The 19,774-nt window shown below is 35.3% G+C and overlaps 2 protein-coding genes across 4 annotated transcripts in view; both read left to right on the top strand.

The window, feature by feature from the left end:
• The window catches only part of RAB3IP (RAB3A interacting protein), a 27,391-nt gene extending 18,818 nt beyond the window's left edge, over positions 1–8,573 (top strand). For all 3 annotated transcript variants that reach the window (XM_006923732.2, XM_025040993.1, XM_006923733.3), the window contains 5 exons: positions 191–319; positions 1,720–1,832; positions 5,206–5,305; positions 5,393–5,462; positions 8,217–8,573. In XM_006923732.2, the coding sequence (XP_006923794.1) occupies positions 191–319; positions 1,720–1,832; positions 5,206–5,305; positions 5,393–5,462; positions 8,217–8,299 (495 nt within the window). In that variant the 3' untranslated portion in view covers positions 8,300–8,573. The remainder of the gene's footprint in view (positions 1–190; positions 320–1,719; positions 1,833–5,205; positions 5,306–5,392; positions 5,463–8,216) is intronic.
• An 8,818-nt stretch (positions 8,574–17,391) lies between these two features.
• MYRFL (myelin regulatory factor like) overlaps positions 17,392–19,774 on the top strand; it is a 103,741-nt gene continuing 101,358 nt past the window's right edge. The window contains exon 1 of the mRNA XM_025041091.1: positions 17,392–17,708. Coding sequence (XP_024896859.1) covers positions 17,663–17,708 — 46 coding nt within the window. The 5' untranslated portion in view covers positions 17,392–17,662. The remainder of the gene's footprint in view (positions 17,709–19,774) is intronic.

Raw genomic sequence — 19,774 nt, forward strand, 5'->3', positions numbered from 1 at the left:
AGAGTTTGGATTTTTTAAAAAGAAAAATTTCTACCAGTTATTGTAACTAATCAAGAATGATTTGATTTTATTGTTTTAGATGAAGAGTATTTCTTTTTCAGTAATGTTTAAATTAGGTTTTAGTTTTATAAAGTGATTTTATGTTTGTACTTTTTAAAAAGTTATTTTGTGTTTTCTTTTGGTTTGTCAGGCTGACTTGTCTCTGTATAATGAATTCAGATCTTGGAAGGATGAGCCCACAATGGACAGAACGTGTCCTTTCTTAGACAAAATCTATCAGGAAGATATCTTCCCATGTTTAACATTCTCAAAAAGTGAGGTAATTAAAAAAAAGTTTTAATAGGAATGCATTAGAGTTGTTCACATACCTTTTACCAATTCATATATTTTAATACCTTTAATGTAAATAAGTTGTTATAAAATGTCATGTTTTGCAATTTTTCCATTACATATTAGAGTCATAATAATTTCTTGGCATTAAGGTAGTGAACATCTTATTCGAGCAGAGGGCCATTCATACTGAAGTGTGTATTACACTTGGAGTGAAGTCTTGAATATGTATTGGGGGTAGGACCTCTTTCTTGATTCCCAGTCCAGGGTTCAGTATAAGGGAAGTTCCGTGGTATTTGTTGGGTTTATCTGTATGTGATAAAAAGTCATATTTAGTATCTTCATCTTTAAAATGGGAAAAATTCCTTCCTTACCTATGCCCACAGGGTTGTTAGGTGGATAAAGTGAAGTGAATTAAGTAGATACAAAAGCTTTTTAAAAATATAAGGCACTATACAAATGTAAGGTCATAATTTTAATTTGTTCTTACATGTGGAAAGTTTGTCTACAAATATCCTATCAATCAATTTTTAAGATATTTAATCCTAAGAGTATTATGTTAAGCCTTTAGAGGATTTCTTGATAACTTTACTTGTAAGGAGACATTAAGACCAGCCAAAACACACTTTTGATATGTAGATATGTTATGCATTGTTGGGTGTGGTTCAATAGGGCCTGTCCTTGGAGATCAGTAGCTATCGAAATGATATGTACACTCCTAACCCAGCACCTCTATTTCTAGGAACTTAACTACAGCATTCTTGCACGTGGGCACAGAGATATGTATATTTAGCACTGTGGAGCCCAATCTACATATTCTTCTAAGCTCCGTGTCTGGTTTTAGGTAGGCCATTCAGTATTAGTAATCTTGTCAGACTGAAGAAGTTTGGCTGTTTCATCTGTTGTTTATCAATTGCTACCATCTCCATCTGGGCATTTAATATTTCATAATTCTGTTAATTCTTTTGTAGGCTCAACCGTTGTACACATAAATACAAGTTCAGGAAATATGCAGTGATAATTAGTATATATTGCTGTGTTAGGAATGACCAGTATTAAAAATATTGCAAACATTTAGCAAAATAAAGCATTAGGATATTCCTTTGGAAGTTACATTAACAGTGGATGCTAATTGTGGGTAAGGTTGAACAGAGACTGGAATTAATGCCTTTAATCTTCTTCCAGATAATGAGAAAAGTTATTTAGCTATAACTGAATTGTCTTTCATACCAATGTTTGAATTATAAAATAATTCAAACCAATATTATGTGTTTTTTTTTTTCTTGGCTAAGGCCAAGCTAGCGGAACTCGGGGTTTACTATAGAATACAAATTTGATATTTTTCTGCCAGCATAGTGTCTAATACTTCTTCTTTTTTTTTTTTTTAAGTTGGCTTCAGCTGTTCTGGAGGCTGTGGAAAACAATACTCTAAGCATTGAGCCAGTGGGATTACAACCTATTCGATTTGTGAAAGCGTCTGCAGTTGAATGTGGAGGACCAAAGTATGTTTTCAAAACCATGTCTTGTGGAAGATACTGAGTTTTAAAATTTTTATGTATTGCAGTTATTTAGTTTTTCTAGTTTTAAATGTGAGTAAATTTCTTGTCAGTTTTCTATTTAAAGTCTGTGCGTGCAGCTCAAGCACAGATCCCCAGACAGTATGGGACAATAGCATTCCAAATTAGAATCAAAGGAGAGCTCTTTTAATTACAAAAGTATACATACACGTTAGGGGGTCCAGGTAGACCAGGTGTGAGAAACATTTTTTTTAAACCACGTATTATGACCCATTAGTTAGTCATGCAGTCACTTTTATTGGTCATAAGCAGAATTTTTGTTCTGTATATTTGTATAGTCGTGTGTCTTGGGTTTCTGTGTAAAATATTTCTTCCTGAAGGTTATCATCAAAAATAGTTGGGGAAGGCAGTGAATTAGACCAAGTTTTTTGAAGCATGAAAACAGGTATCAAAAAGACTTCGGTACCAAAAGACTTGATTAGTTATCCACTAATGTAGTGAGCTAAGACTTCCACATTTCATAGCAGGGTGGGCTTTTTTTCATCCAGTTCTAGGAGGAAGAAAGAGTAAAATCAACTGTACCTAAAACCTTTGGCACAGCTCTTTAAAAAGTGATTTGGAAAGATTTTGAGGAAGCTGCTTAGTTGGTGTTTAAGAACTAAATTAATATAGGGGACTGGAAAGCCCAAGACAGCTCATGGAAGACAGTAAGTGACTCTCGTCTGGGTCATTTTGAAGGCAGACGAGAAAAAGGCTGGTTGAGATTCACTGTAGGTCTGTGTTAAAGCCTGTTGTAGGAGTTGTGTGATTCTTCCTGTTTCCTGTTATGCATAGTACGTTCTCAGCAGGATCACAGAGTGTTAATATTTGGGTAACTATTTGTGGAGGGGACTTAGTCATGCATTTGCTTTGTGACCACATATCCACCTAGACTTCTGTCCTGTTTTATACTCTTCCTGTGTTAGCCTGTAGCACAGTAGCCTCTGAATTTTGGGGAAACTACATTCCTAAATTCTACTCCTTCACAAACATCCAAGTATTTTTATTCTCATCATTGATGATAGCAGTTTTCATGCTTTGAAGGTCTGTGTTATACCTTATTTTAAATTTAGCATATAGTAGTATTTATTGTAAATTTTTAAATTTGTGCTTGCATTACATATCACACTTAAACATGTGCAGATATCATATGATGACAAATGAGGATATCAGTTAAAGTGGATTTACGTAGTGTTTTAGTAAAATAGTTATATAGATTAGGGTCAGGGAACACTTTACATATTAAGGATCTTGTGCTTGTGGGAATAGGGCCAGAAGCCCATTTTTTTTGTTTGTAGTACATACTGTGTGGGGAAAAAAGTTAAGGAAAATATTGTCCTCTTTTATGAAATGTGAAGTATGGCCTTGGCCAAGGCCCTCATGGATTAGGTTATGAAAATAATCCCTAAATGAATGGCACCGTGCTGCAGGACTTTTGAGGAAGACGAAACAGTCCAGTGGTGGTGATCACTGTTTTTGGAGGGAGATTTGACATGGGTATAATTTGGATAGATGAAGAAAATACATGTGGAAACATGTTCAGAGGATGGTGAGTGTATGGAGAGGAAAGATACGACAGATTTTAAGATTAAGAAAATTTAGTAGATGATTAGATTTGGGTAGAGGGATGGTAAAAGACAAAAGAGTTAGAGATATCTGGAAGAATGATGTGACATTTTGAAAATTAATAGGAGGGTTGTGCTTTGGAGAAGAAGATGATAGGTCTGGATTTAAACATACCGACATCTCAAGTGAATGGTAAGCAAGGATTTGAAATCTTGGAGCTAGAACTATTAAGAGATAGTAAGGTAGTGTAGCATGTTAACAAAACATTGGAATTGGAGGTCAGAGGTTAGCATCGACTCCTAGCTCAAACAAAAACATATTGGCTGGGACAAATGGCTTTAAAAATGAGATAAGTTACACACTTTTTTATTTTAGAAGTTGATACTTAAAACCATTTTTAGCAGAGCTTTTCAAAATTAGATAAAATAGTAGATAAACAGAAATAGTCTGCTTTCAGAAGAGTAACATATAAATTGAATTTTGTCAGTTTGATGGTACTTTTTCCTCTGTGTAAATTATACTTTTGGAAGTTCCAGAGACTTCCAATACTTGAGCCTTAAATTTCTTGATCTTCTATTCCAAACTAGTAGTTCAGTGTTTTTTTTTAAAAAATACTGTTATAGAACATTAAAGGAATTTGCTAATAAAGGAACATGAGACAAAATTTCTTTGAAAAGATAAAAATTGTTTTGTGATTGGAATGGACACCTTCGAAATGATCCTGTGTTGTATACACATTCTCCATTTGTTTTCTTAATATGGAGGCATATTTGTTTCATATTTCTTGTAAATATAGCTGCAATTTAATATTTAATGTTTTTCGTTACTATGTAATTTATAATGTCATAAAATGCTCTTGGCCACTTAATTTTTCTTAGAGCCACACTAATTTTGCGTCAACAGGAAGTGGTACTTGTATTCAGCCAACCTCCTAGCTTGCTGGGGTGAAAGCTGGGCTGCTGCAGGTGCAGCCTGATAGACAAGCCAACTTCATCCTATTGAGCAGTAGTAGAGTGAGTGACAGATAGTCCATCACTTAACCAGCAGTCATTAAATGTCTGCTGTGTAGCAGAAACATGCTTAGTGCGAGGCATTTAAAGCTGAGTAAGATACCTCCCTGTCCTCAAGAGGCTTACAGCCTAATCCAACCAGAAGGCCTTTATATCAAATGTTAAATTTTATAGTATGTAAATAGAAAAGACGTTATGTCTAAATGCAGTGTACCTTTTGTATAATTAAGATTAGATATTTTAGTATGGTCATTTATTCCTTTGTATTTCTCACTCAGGCCTAGGTATCACATTAAATGCATGTAAACCAACCAGATACACCAAAAAGAACCTATCTGGAAGCTGTCATCCTGTAAGCTTATAAGTAACATGTTTTGAAACTTGAATAATCATCATTAGGTTTTTTCCCCCACCTGAGAAATTTGAAGTCCTGACGGAAAGCTGAGAGCTGCCCTGTATCAGATTACTCATTTGTAAATTTGCTCCAGGATAGGACATATATTTAAAACATTTAGTTTTTAGTTCTAGAACCATGGTTAATGTTTCGCTGTTAAGCTTATACTAGATTGTAAACCCCGAAAGGGAAGGGACGGTCTTTTTCATCACCGTAGCTCAGCATGTAGAATAGTGCCTGGTACATACTAGATTCTCAAATATTTATTGTCCTAATATACAGCTTGTACAGAAGGTAGTTGCAAAATGCTTTTAATTTTAAAAAACTAAAGTTTATCATTATTTTACAGAAAATGTGCTCTCACTGGCCAGAGTAAGTCCTGTAAACACAGAATTAAATTAGGGGACTCAAGCAACTATTATTATATTTCTCCTTTTTGTAGATACAGGGTAAGTAACTTAATCATTAATTTTAATCAAGCTTGCTTTTATATGAGACATTTGATTATTTATGACATTTTTTTCCTTTTGGCCCAGATCACTTCTGTATGTAACTTTTTTACATACATTCGATATATTCAGCAGGGACTTGTGAAGCAGCAGGATGGTGAGTGTTTAACTCATTATAAAATATTTACATAAAAGTTCAGTAAAAAGTATAGGTCATAGTTGTAATGCTCAAATAAACTTTATTATCAGTATATTTATATTGAGTCTCTTTTATAGTTCTAATAAAATGTGTGGAGAATTTGGAAACAAATGTCTCTCTTAAAACAGTGTTTAATCCTTATATTTGCCTCGTTTTTCTCTAATTTTGAGTTTTAATTAGGATCATTTTTAACTCTTAAGAGGAATATGATAAACCAGATGGTAAGTGTAAGGGGAGTACAAAGCTTGTTGAATTTACTTTTTAAGAGATAAAAATGAGCAAGCTCCAGTCATGGTCAGATTTATTTTAATTGGTGGCAACCACGAGGAGCTAACAATTTTTTTCTGTATTTTCTTTCGCGTGTGAATTAATAAAGCAGTCATGAGGATAATTGTGAATGGAATAAAGATTACTATATTCTAAATCAGCAGAAACATGCACATGATATATCAAGGAGAGCCAACCTCATGCAAGTGTTTTGATATTTTTTTAATACAGTCTTTCATGATTACTGCTGGTTTTATAGCTGAATTCTTTTTTAAAAATAGTTTTTTATTTTTCAATTACAGTTAACATACAATATTATATTAGTTTTAGGTGTACAACATAGTGATTAGACATTTACAAAACTTTTGAAACAATCACCCCTTATGCCTAGTTACCCACCTGACATCATACATAATTAATAATTATCGACTATATTCCCTATGCTGTATTTTACATCCTCATGACTATTTTATACCTACCAATTTGTACTTCTTAATCCCTTCCCTTTTTTTACCCATATCCTCAGCCCCCCTCTCATCTGGCAACCATCAAAATGTTCTCTGTATCAATGAGTTTGCTTCTGTTTGTTCATTTATTTTGTTTTTTAGATTCTATGTATAAGTGAAATCATATGGTATTTGTCTTTCTCTGTCTGATTTATTTCACTTAGCATAATACCCTCTAGTCCATCCATGTTGTTACAGATGGCAAGATTTCATTCCTTTTTATGGCCGAATAATATTCCACCTCTTATTTATTTATCTATTTATGGACACTTAAATTGCTTACTTATCTTAGGTGTTATAGCTGAATATCTTAAATACCAGGCATAAAAATGAATATGGCCTGATAGCTCCAAAGCAGTGCTTGAGTACACATGTTTGTTTTAAAACAGAAGTAACCAGTACTGGGCTAGGGACAAGTCTATGCCAGTTTTGTATTTGAAATTGTGGGAAAATTTCATGTTTATATTTTTTTAGTCACTGAAAATATTCGTAAGAACTAATAGAAGCCTACTATCTTTCAGTCATTTAAACCAGTGAATTTTAATTCTGTGGAAAAATTAGTCATGTTCATAAAAACTTAGTTTAGCATTTCTCAAGCTCTGGTATGTTGAAAACAGTCATGTGGAATCCCATACAATCAGATTTTAATGCCTGAAAGAATAAAGATGAACCCTGTCTCTGTTGCTGAATTTCAAAAGACTGTATAGCATAAAACTGTTTAAACTGTACAGTACTTTTTCTGACTTTAATAAAATTGAAGTCTTTGTGAATTCTGTTGGTAGATAATATGATTTAAACTGGAGAACAGATAATTTATGTTAAATCATCAGGCATATTTTTTCTATTTGTTAAAATAAGTTTTCATAGGGAAGGCTGAAAGATAATTTATGAAAATAGGAAGAAAGTGTCATAAATGACAGTGGAGTGATGGTGATAAAAGTAGTTTCTTCTTTGGTTTCTGTCACTCTTCCACTTGACAGTATCTGATACACATCATATAATGTGTGGGTTTGTAGTAAGTAAATATTATTAATGAATAAATTTGTTTATTATCCGTGCCTGTGCCAAAAGTAATTTAGGGCCATTAAATCCCTCAGCCTCAGTACTATTAACTTTTTGGGCTGGATGGTTCTTTGTTTTGGGGGACTATTTTGTGCATTGTAAGATGTTTAACAGCATCCCTAGGCTTTACTCACCAGATCCTAGTAATGAAAAATGTATCCAGTCATTGCCACATGAACCATTGGGGACAACATCTTTCCTGGTTCAGAACCACTGATCTAAATCAGTCTAATCTGATCATATGTGAGATGAAAACCTTTTATTGTCTGAAATACGGAGCCATCTTTTTTTATTTACAGAAGGTGCTCACGAAAGTAGAAATAATTGAAAGGTACAGATCATCCTCTACATTTATTTTTATTTCTAATTTGAGCCATATACAAAATTTTCCCTATTCTCAGGCACAAAGAATGTGACTGAGTTCTCTGGATTGTCCCTTGTTTTTCTTTTCACTCTGTTAGTGTTAATGAAAAGTGAAATGGCCAAGATATAGAAAACTAGAGCAAAAAGATCCACAAATTAGATAACTCACACAATTGAGCATTGAGTGTAATTACTTATGAAGGCAACAGCTTCTCCATTTATCCAGCTCCATTTACCCAGAACGCTGGGTAAATGTCAACCTTCTGTTGGGCTAAAGTGATAGTCATTGATGGATCTAACAAATAGTTGTGGCAAACTGGTGAATATTGCTTATTTATTGATAAAAATGGAATGCTCACAAGTACGTGGAAAAGTTTGTGTGACATAGCGAGGATGTCTAGGCATTAGGTGCGTCATTAGGAAATGCCAGTTAATCTTAAATTTTCAATGAAACATTAAAAAGAATTAAGATGGTATTTTATGATTTATATGTCTCTCTTTTCTGTTTGTATAGTTGATCAGATGTTTTGGGAAGTTATGCAGTTGAGGAAAGAGATGTCATTGGCAAAGCTGGGATATTTCAAAGAGGAACTCTGATGCGCTTCCTGGGACTGTGCACGAACGCCCCTGAATACCTGGACAATGGCTGAATATTTTTATGGTTACTTGATATTTATTTCCAAGAAATGGGCCCAAGACTTTTTCCCTCTTTTGCAAATTACACTAAGAAGTACTGTGATTTCTTTTAAACTGACCTATGCTGTGTTTGCTTACTCGTTAGTTGAACACACTATAAAGAATTACAGGTGTATTAGTGATTGTAATTTATAGTTGCAAAAAGAAAAGCTAAATAAATAAGTGTTAGATTGAATGTGTTTTTGATTTCTCTTCTAGCTCTGACAAAGCGTAAGGGGTCAACTGAATGTATTGAATTATAGTTTTCAAACTGCACAGCAGCCTATGAGAAGCAAGGAAGAAGACCGAGTGGACAGGATCCGCTTCCATCCCTCCACACTAGAATGGCTCTATTTTTGTCTATTTTATATTTTGGGGTTCAAAAAAATATTTATAGAAAGACTTCTGCTAAAAAAGTTTGAAAGTTACTGTTTTAATTATTCTTTTCTTTGTTATTTAAAGAATCCCTGTATTATGGTGATTAATTAAATAAATAAAGGAGATGAGAATGCAATAGAGAGCTGTTAGTTGAAAAGATTAACAAAATCGGTAAAAATTTCGGGCAGGTTTATCATGGAGTAAAAGAAAATGCACAAATAACCCATGTTGGGGATAAAAAAAAAAGGGTAGTCACTACATAAACTGCAGGTATGAATATGAGTAACACCAATAGGTTTTAAAATCTAGGCAGAATGGAAAAATTCCTAGAAAAATGTTACATTTTGGTTAAGAAGAAACCAGAAGCCTGAGCAGTGTTAAGTAACGTAAAGGAAAGAAAGTAGTTAGAAATCTAACCACAAAGAAAACTTAAGCATAGTTTTACCAAACTTCAAAGAATGGGTTATGTTCTCATATAAATTCTTACAGAGAATAAGACATCTACATCAAAACCGGTAGAACCTCGATAGTAAAACTAGTTTGGGATAATAAAGGGAAATTATAGGCCCATTTTAGTCATGAATATAGATGCAAAGTAAACCAAATGTAACACGCTGACCAAGTGGCATTTAACCCTAGAATGCAAGGATGGTATATTAGAAAATCTGTAAATCATCACAATTCCTGAATAAAAGTGAAAAAGCAATTTTCAAGAGATGAAACATTTGATAAAAACACCTATTGATAACTTTTAGTAATCTATAAGTGGAAGGATACTTTTCAATTTAGTAAAGGATGTATTAAAAAAATCCTGTAATACCATCTTAAGGGGGGAAACATTACACACATTAAAGTCAACGATGAGAAAAAGGATAATCATTATCCTCACTTTGATTCAGCATTGTACTGGAGATGTTAGGCATTACAGTAAGATGAGGAAAAATAAAAGTTATTATTGGAAAGGAGAAAACTCATTATTTGCAGATTAAGTGATTACATAAAAATCCTCCCCCCCCAAAAAATTTCCCATCAAATCATTAGACATAATTGCAAAGTTTAGCAAGGTGGCTAAATATAAGATCAATATATAATTGTAAATTGTGTTTATATCATCAACCACAATTAGAAAACAATTTTTAAAAAGACATCAATTTTAAAGTGTAGTAATCTAACCAAAGATGTGCCACATCTGTCCACAGAAATTTGTAAAATTTTACTAAAAGACATTAAAGAAGACTAGAGTGATTTTACGTTCATGAGTAGAAAAACAATATCTAAAAAGGTCAGTTTTTTCCAGGTTGATAAATAGATTTAATGCATCTCCATACTAAATCCCAACATTTCTCCTGGAATTGACAAACTGATTTGAAATTTGTATGTGGTAGAGTAAAGGCTGAGGAATGACCAGGGCATTTCTGAAGAAAAAGGAGGGAGAACTTACTTTACAGAAGGACTTTTTATGAGGCTCAGATATTTAAGAGTGTGTGACATTAATGCAGAAATAGGTAAAATGCCCAATGGAGCAAATAGACTCATACGTGTAAATTTTGTATTGACAGAGAAGGCATGGTAGATCAATGATCAAACAAATGGAGCTGACAAATAGGAAATAGAAAATTGGATCTTTTCCTCACACCTTAAAAGACTCAAAACTTCAGATCTTTTGATGTAGAAAAATATAGTTGAAATCACAGGTGAAATATATTTCAAAAACATAGGTGAATATCTTCCTGATCCTACTTTAATAACTCAAACTGGAAGCAAAAGAAACTAAAAGGATTAAAAGTGTTATAATTGGTGAATTTAGAACTGTCTGTCAAAAGACATATTAAAGCCAAACTACAAACTATGGGAAGATATTTGCAAAACTCATAACCAGTAATAGATTAGTCTCAAGGATATATACAGAAATTCTTCAAGTCAAGAAAAAAAGCTGACAACCTAACCAAAATGGGCAAAAGACTGAAACAAGTTTTCCACAGAATTGGAAATAAACATTGAGATTTCAATTTCTGTTAATTGGAAATCAGGACTACGGTTACATGTTTAAATTTCTTCAATTAGCAATAATTAAATTCAACAAAGTGAAGTTTTTGAGAGAATTTCAATAAGATTACTCATTTGCAGATTGGGAATGTCAATTACTGTATTATTGTGAAAAACCATTCATTTGAAAGTTAAACATTTGTTTACCCATGGCCCAGCAATTTCACTTTTAGGCATAAATTCAAGAGAAATACTTGCACAATACATATATAAGAATGTTCTGGAAAAAATCCAAATGCGCATCTGTAAGGGTAAAGTGTTGAGTGCTTACATAATGGACTCTGACACGGCAGGCAAAATGAAGGAACACTGGCTTTATGCAACGCAACATAGACTGAAAACGCACTCTCAGAAGACTACGTATGATAATACTCAAAGCACAAAAACTGAACAACCATTTAGGCATACATACGTATAAGACAAAACTATTTTTAAAAAACAAAGTAATGATAAATACAAAGTTCAGGAAAGGCTTACCCCTGGATGTGAGGGCGATAAGGAGAGAGAGCTGGAGGCAAATATACAGGTAAGTCATTGGCAAGGTTCTCTAGTCCCTGGGTTGGGCGATGGGTTCGTTTGTCATCAAAAACAGATACATGAACAAGTAAATTAATGAGAATCATGCACAACCATTGGTGGTATTTTATGAACCAAGGATTTTGACTCATCCAATTATGTGCACCTGTGTTCCAAAACAAAAAATAAAAGCAATGACGGGACCTGTTGAAATGGATTTGGGAGAGAAGAAAGAGAAATCAGGTCTGAATCCTAGGCTTTTGCCTTGAGCTATTGCTACAGTTTATCGAGATGGAGAAATCTGGAATGGGGCAAATTATATATGCTTGGAATAGGTACAAGAATTCAGTGTTTGACAGATTGTGTGCGATGCCCAGTAAGCACCAATATGGAGATGTTAAGTAGGTATGGAATAAACAAATTCATTGATAAGGTCAGGCTAGGAGATAAATTGGGGGAGTTCAAAGTGAGATCTGATGGGAGCTTTACGGGTACTTTGGAGTTAGTGAGTATGGCACTGAGTCCTGAGTTACTATGGCAGGAAGAGAAAGGGCCTGCAAAGAGCACTGACTACAGAGGAGCTAGCGGAGGAATGGAAGCAAAGTGAGGGGAGAATGAGCACGCTGATTAAATTCAACAGAGTATTTCCAGACAAAATTTAATTGCCAGATTACCATTTCTAAAAAGGAGGAAAAGGCTTTTTGATAAACTTCTATAAATAGGTTCAGAGGTAAGGTGAGAGCTTGACCTAATGGAGAGAACCCTGAATTAAGAGTTGCTCAGGAAACCTACATCCAGGCTCGGCTGCCCCAAAGTGGAGGAGTTGGGTCACCATTCCTCTCTGGCTTCCTCAGTAAGGGCTGAATCGGGTGTTCTCCGTGGTCTCTCCTAGCTCTAAGACAATCTGCAGCCTTTGACTGAGTACTTACACTGGGAGAACAAAGACGATTTGACTTCTGAATATTGAGTCTCAGTCCTTAAATGAAACCTCTACCTATGTACTTACTACCACTAACGCGTGAATCCTGTGTGTTTTCGTTTTGTGCGTCTAAGAGTCTAAACCAGGTCTGCTTTATTCAGAAGCTTTTGTTTTTAAAGGTTTTCTTTGTTATGTTTTTCCCTAGGTACATTTTTCCCCCTGTAAGACACAATGTTTAAAACAGAGAGTTCAAAGCAGTGTGAATTTGTATCTGTTTAACTTTTATGCTAGGAAATAGTTCATTTTTTTTTTCCCCACGGAATGTAGTACAAGTACCATCTCAACAGACAACTAAGTTCCCTGTTTTTGATATGTAGACAAAGACCCAGCAGTATCTGTAATTTTTGCAGTAGAGTTTCTAGAATGAAAGAATTCCTCCTCATTTATTCACAAATATTTGAGGGTCTCGTATATGCCAGGTGCTATTGTGGGCATTGGAGTTAAGCAGTGAGCAAGATAGGCGAGGTCTCAGTTCTCACGGAGCTCTCAGTCTAGTGAGAAATGGGGAAAAAGACAAATGTTAAAAGGTGGGATCAGTGCTCTACAGATACTTAAAATGGGGGTAATGGACTAGAGAGGGAATGAATGACTTCGGATTGGGTTGTCCAGAAAGGCCACATTTAGGAGGTGACTTTTTAAGCTGGACTCTCATTAGATCCGATCTTGTGAAAGGGAGGAGAGCAGGGAGGCATTTAAAGCTGGTGTGAATCTCCAAAGGAAGAAATGAACTTGGCATATTTGAAAAACAGCAAGGAGACCTAGTGTACAGTTGGTGGTAGGAAGAGCTTCAAGAGAACATTGCAGAGGTGGGCAGGGGTCACTCTATGTAGGTCTTTGTAAGCCACGGTTGGGAATCTGGAGTATTCTGTGACTGGTCTGGTCACTACTCTAGCTGGCTCTTTATTAGCTCAGCTTTTAAATACTTGAATCCCCAGAGCTTTGCCCTGGGTCCCCCTTCTCTTTATCTGAATATTCTTTAGAGCAGGGATCCCCAACCCCCGGCCCGCGGACCGGTACTGGTCCGTAGCCTGCTAGGAACTGGGCTGCACAGCAGGAGGTGAGATCACCAAGTCTTAGTCTCATAGAAGCACTGGTCCCTGATGTCAAAAAGACTTTAGAGCAACCCATCTAGGCCCTTGGTTTTAAAACTGTATGCCAATTGCTCCTAACTCTCCATCTCTAACCCCGACAATATCTTTTCTCTAGCTGCTGACTTTTGTATCTATTTGCCTACACAGCCCCAACACTTGGATTTCTAATGGGTGTCTCGAATCTAACGTGGTTGAATACTTGCCAGTTGCTTAAGCAACAACCTAGGGCTTATTCTTGATTCCTCCGTTTCTGTCACCACCAGCACCAATCCAATCCATCAGCAAGTCCCATCAACTCTCTCTAATACATACCTAGAGTTTGTTCACTTCCTTCTATGTCTACTCCTACCGTTTGGTCCAGGCCAGCATCATCTTTCACCAAGGCTTCTGCAATAATCTCTTGTCCTTGCTCCTGCCCTTCTACAATCACTGACACAGCAGCCAAAGTGGTCTTTTTAAACCATAAATTAGACAGTGTTACTTACCTGCCTAAAGTCTTCTAGTGGCTTCCCATTGCACTTGGAAAAAAAAAAATCCAAACTCAACAGGAAATCATCAAATTTTCATAGTGGTAGTTGTTAACAGAGAAATAACAATAAAAGGCAGTTTTGAAAAAAAAAAAAAAAAGCCACAGAGGAGGAGCAAACTTGCTGAAGTATGGAGAATAGGAACCCTTCCTAAAGGCAGCACTCGAGGAAGTACAAATCCACATACGGATTGTGGTATGAAATCTAGAATTCTGGAGCTATAGGTCTCAGGGACAGTCTCAACAGAGACAAGGTTCCCATTAAGACATCCCCAAGTTTACCACATCCTCAGATTTAACCACAGTGACTCAGCTTTATCTATTTACTGGAGCTCTCCAGGAGACATCAATACCAAAATGAATTTAAACCACAGCTACCTTAGATTACTATTCAAGAGAATGAATCTCCACTGAATCTACAAAATGGGGATGTTCATTAGAATTAGATAATGTTAGAGATGTAACGACCACAATCAAGGAAATATGGACAGTATTTGTTTTCTCTGAGAGGGAGAAACGTCCACTTAAATCCAAGATGCCACCAGCTGGACTGTGCCCTCAGTTCTGTGCTCTGGACTCATTAATTAATATAGATCTATTTTCCCTGCCTTCCAACAACTTTCTTCTAAACACTCTTTACTTTCCTCAAACGCTATTGGTTGTTATAATTTAGCCTCTAATCCAGGCGTTACAACCTGAAAGCCTGTAGGCAGAATTATGGTTTCACGTGTGCACTATTTGTCCTTGACGAGTTTTGGTTTATTTTTCTGTTTGTTGATTTTTTTAAAGCAAATTAGTTATAACATTTAAAGATGAGATTTAAAATTAAAATCTGCATTTCCAGCTTCTCTTTTAAAATGGGCCATTTTAAGGAAAGATAAATAAATAAATAAATAAATAAATAAATAAAAATAAAATTGGCTATTGTAACAACACTGAGCCCACATTCTTGGAGGAAGCTGAGTGACTCTCTGTTGGGCGGCTCCACCCTTTACCTGGACACGTACTCTTTGGTTTGTCTGTGCCCCATCACCTCTGACTGTCTGCCTGACACCAAGACTAAGGGTCAGTTGTCAGTTATCAACATGCTTGCATATTGGTTGATTTTTCTTATCTTGACTCATTTTATTCACTTATCTTCCTGACCCTATAAGTATTTGAGCTTGGGACTCCAATTTTAACCTTTGCTTCTCAGTCCATTTATTGGAATCTAATTTCTTTCTCTGTACTGTTTCTTATCAACTCATTACTCTGCTGCTGAGAATATGAAGTGTCTGGGTAACTGTTGGATAGGATCCCGAATCATCATTTGGCAGTAGATATAGTGTGATGACTTAATTCCATCGGCCTCCAGAAAACTTGGCTGGGAGCTTCTCTCGGAGTCTGGATTTAGCCATAGGCTACATGTTTTAGGCATATTAATTCATATTGCAGCTAAGGCATACAAATCCTTTTAAAAATCACATTTGACTTCTTCCTTGCTCCCCATATCCAATCAGTAGCCAGTTCTATATCATCATCAGGCTTTATTACTACCTACCTGGATTCTTGCAGTAGCTTCTTGACTGGTCTAACTTTACTTATTGCCCTAACCAATGCATTCGAACACAGCTATCTTTTTGAGTTAGATTTAATTATACCATGCACCACAACTACCCAAATAGAAGTCGTCAATAGGTATACTTAGAATAAATACACATAGAATCAAATTCAGATTTAGCCTAACATTCAAAATCTGCCAAAATTCTTCTTCAGACTATTTCCCATCTTATCTCTCACTCAACACACTGTTACACGAGTCTCTGCACCTGAGCTCTCTCACTTCCAAGCCATTACTCAGGTTTTTAAAGACATAGCCATTGTTTGCTTCCTCAAATTCCAGCTCTCTGTGACACCTTTCCAGGTCCTCCCAGATTAAATTCACCTTTCCCTTCTCTGTTCTCCTGAATGTTTTCCCCAGCTCTTATCAAAGTCGGCCTTGAGCTATAGTCGCTTGTGTTTTTCTCATGCCCTAGATTTTAGCCTGTGGAGGGCAGGGACCATTATTTTTTCATCTTTTTATTTCCTGCACCCAGCAGAGAGTTGAGCACAAGTTGAATCAAAACAAATAGAAAATTCATTTTCTTTGAACAACTTGATGACCAGTCCTTAGATATCTGGGGCTCAATGTAACCTTCAAAATAGAATTCTAAGCCTCTTATCCGCTACCCCCCAACCTCCAACATAAGATTAGTTTGCTCATTTTCAAGGAACAGTTTATATGTGTGGAGTTTAAAAATACTTATTAGGAAATATACCACATTACCTATACTAATTCTAACAATAATGAAACAGTCAGATAAATTCAGAATGTGGGACATTCTATAAGACAATGGGCCTGGACTGTGAAAAAGCGTCAGTTATAAAAAGCCAACCAAGCAAAATGACAAGAAAAGTGTTCTATATTTTCAAAAAGAGATAACCAAAAGCAATGCAGAACATTCATTAAATCCTTGATCAGAAAACAAAAAATTATAAAAGATATTTTGGGGATAGTTGTAGAAATTATATATGAACTATTAATATTAAATTAATGTTTCATTTCTTGGGTTTAGTAACATTGTGATTACATGAGAGGATGCCCTTATTTTTTAGGAGACATACACAGAATTATTTCTGAGTGAATGTCAAGATATGAGCAACTTATTTTCAAATGGCTCAGCCAAAAAAGTATATTTATATATCAAGAAAGAAAAAGCAAAAATAGGAAAATATTAGTAATTGGTAAATTTAGATGAAGAGCATATAGGTATTTCATTGTACTATCCTTTCAGTTTTTCTATTGCTTAAAACTTTTTCAAAATAAAAAAGTTGGGGAAAAAGAAAAGTAAGGGGCTGAAAGAACTGATTTAATGTACTAATCATATTCTTCTTAGGCTATTGTTAAGTAACTTAACAGCCAAGCAGTGAAAACAAAACATTTATTTGAGTATGGCTTTACATTTAGGAGTGAAACCAGCTAATAATGAACCATAAACTCAGTTGTAAGAGTTATTAAATCAGAAATGCAGTTTTACTGATCATTAGAGGGACTTCTTATACTTTATGGTTTATACTTTTCAAAGAAAATAAACTCTGAAGGAAATAGACTATATATGTATCAAAGAATATCGGTTTTCACTGTGAGTAAATTTGAAAATATTTAACAAATTCTAACTTTTCATTATCACAGGTCTGTTTAAATTATCTGCTATTCTAGGTATCTATCAAAGTAATTATGTTGATTTGCTCCCTCTCTTTGGGTGAAAAAAAAAAAACCCAACTATCTTTGCTTGGTTGTAGTTAAATCGATCTGTTTGACAGAAAGGGAGATATAAATATATTGGTGTAAAAGGACAAATAGGAGATAAGACTATATATTTATTGCCCATTTATGTAATTACATGTGTCGCTAAGGACAAAGGTTCTTAAAACAAAGACAAAAGGCAGAGTAGGAACATTCCCTACAGTCAGATAGATGGATTTGCTACCACTTTCCTCTTCATAAATATTTTTTTCTGCATGGTCACACATCCCTCTGGTTTTATAATCATTCTGAGAATGTAACCGTCTTTCTGGGCACAATTCGATGGCTGAAGATATGCTTCACTCCAGCAGAAAGAAAATGATTTTTCAAGAGCATTCATAGACTTCGAGTCAAGAGGACAGCACTTGCTTCCTGCCATCTGATTACTCTGTTCTGTGAGAAAAGATTTCAAGACTGCAGCCCCATGGATGTGGTTGGTGAAAAGGAGGGCCTGCAGCAGTTCTTTGAAGGTAAGAGGCCAGTGTCCAACACAAAGTTCCTGCTTCTGGGAAAAAGCACTGCTCACTATCACTGTTTCACCTTTTCAGAATTTACTTAAACTTGGCCTTGGAAGAAATGCTATTGTATTAACTGTCCTGAAATTGAAGTGGAGGTTTATTTGCTGCATTTGTAGCAAAAATCAATGGTATAGGTAGTGATTAAAAAAAAAAAAAATACAGGATTTCTACCTTATAGCTTGATTAAAAGAATCAAGAGGTCAGCATAGCTATGTTAGTAGTATTTGTCCTTGTCCAGTGCTAGACCTTATTCCTTTTAATCCTCCATGTTTCAAAACTTATGAATTCAGCTTATCTCTAAAATTATTGAATACAGTACAAGAAAAGTGTAAGATTTTACTTAAGACTGTTTTTCTCTTAGCATAATTAAAACAGCTTAAAAGAGCAAAAGGACACCTCTTCCACCATTCCCATCTTGGTTTTTTCACAATGCTTTAAAAATGTGTAACTGAATAATGATTTGTTTTTGAAGTTAAATATCTTTTTCTCCAAAGGAGAGATATAGAAAACTACAGGACGTGGTTTGACAGATTTTCTTCCTTCTAAAAACCTAAAATGGCAATACAGCTCATATTTAGTTGGGTTGATATTCTAATGGTGGGTCTGTTGAAAATGTCAGCAGGGACTTGCTGTTTTCTGGCACCTTTTAGGTGTGCTATTGGGAGACTCCACATCAGTGCGGCTTTAGTTTCTTATCAGTTAGTCATGCTCAGACTTCCATGTGAGGGGAATTATGGCATAGCTTTTATGCATTTTAAGGTATGTTCCAGGAGGGAGTATGAGAAGAACTGAGAGCAGACCTGCTCATTCACAGAATTATGAGGGCAGTTAGCAGCATATTGAGAAAGTACTTCTGGAATGTGATTTGTAAAGCATCTGATGAATACTAGATGTTTAAAGGTTTAATAGACTTGACTCAAGGCCAAACAGTGACTAACACAAAAGAGTAGTCATACCAAGGAAATAGTGAGATTCTAGGTCACTCTCAGAAGAAATCAACACAATACGGTAGCTTCTTGGTAGTGGCTTAGACTTTGCCAGGGTGGCAAGAAGGAAGATAAAACCAGAGAATTTAATGTTATCTCAGCCCTGTCTGTGATCCATCCCACTGAGTGTTCTGTCTCTGACAGTGGCCAAGTCAGTGTGTCCACCTGGGTCATGCTTGACACACAATAGGCACACTAATATTGCTTGATTGTTATTGCCTGACTTTACATCCTATGTAGCTTTCATTCCAGCGGTAGATAACAAGCCTTAAGCTACAGTTACATCTGTTTTATTTTAAAGAAATAAACCAATTTGTTTTTTAAACTCAAAGATCTATTTAAATTCTTTTTAGAGCTGGAGAAAACCTAAAAAGTTCATCTGGTCTTTTATTTTTTGGAAGTACTGTTATACCTAGAATCCTATATCGTCCTTTTTTTGTACTATTTTCAGAAGTCTCTGGGGATATAGTTTCCACAAGTCCACAGTCGTTACAATATCTGATTGTCATAATAGTATCTCTCTTATCCCAAACCAAATTCGGTTAATACATGAAGCCTTTTTCATGAGGAGGAAGTCATTTCTCCATGGAAATAAATAAAATGGTCAGTGTTTTTCTTACATTATCTTTGAACGAATAGATGGAAAAAATAGTAGACTTTAGAAATAAAAATGGAGGCACTAGCTTAAGTGATCCTCCCCCACACATACCTGAAAATCACACAACTACTTGTCAGTTTTTTATTACCTCCACTATTCGGCAAATATTGATCACTTACTGTGTGCCAAGTCCAACAACCACCTCTTTTAAATGGTAGCCTGTAGGGCTTTGAAGCTTTTTCTTTAAGAGTATAATGATTTCCTTTTTCAAATATTCCTTAGACTGAGGACAGCAAAACTAGATATGCTCTTCTAATGAGGAGAGCTAGTCATTTGCATGTTGTGCTCCTGTTAATATGTGTTTCTAATTAAATGTAATCTCATATAATGAATCAAGAGCTAAAAAATCAAGAAAAGTTTTAGCAAAGCTATTT

The sequence above is a fragment of the Pteropus alecto genome, unplaced genomic scaffold, assembly GCF_000325575.1.
Source record: "Pteropus alecto unplaced genomic scaffold, ASM32557v1 scaffold76, whole genome shotgun sequence".
In the NCBI taxonomy this organism is placed as follows: Eukaryota; Metazoa; Chordata; class Mammalia; order Chiroptera; family Pteropodidae; genus Pteropus; species Pteropus alecto.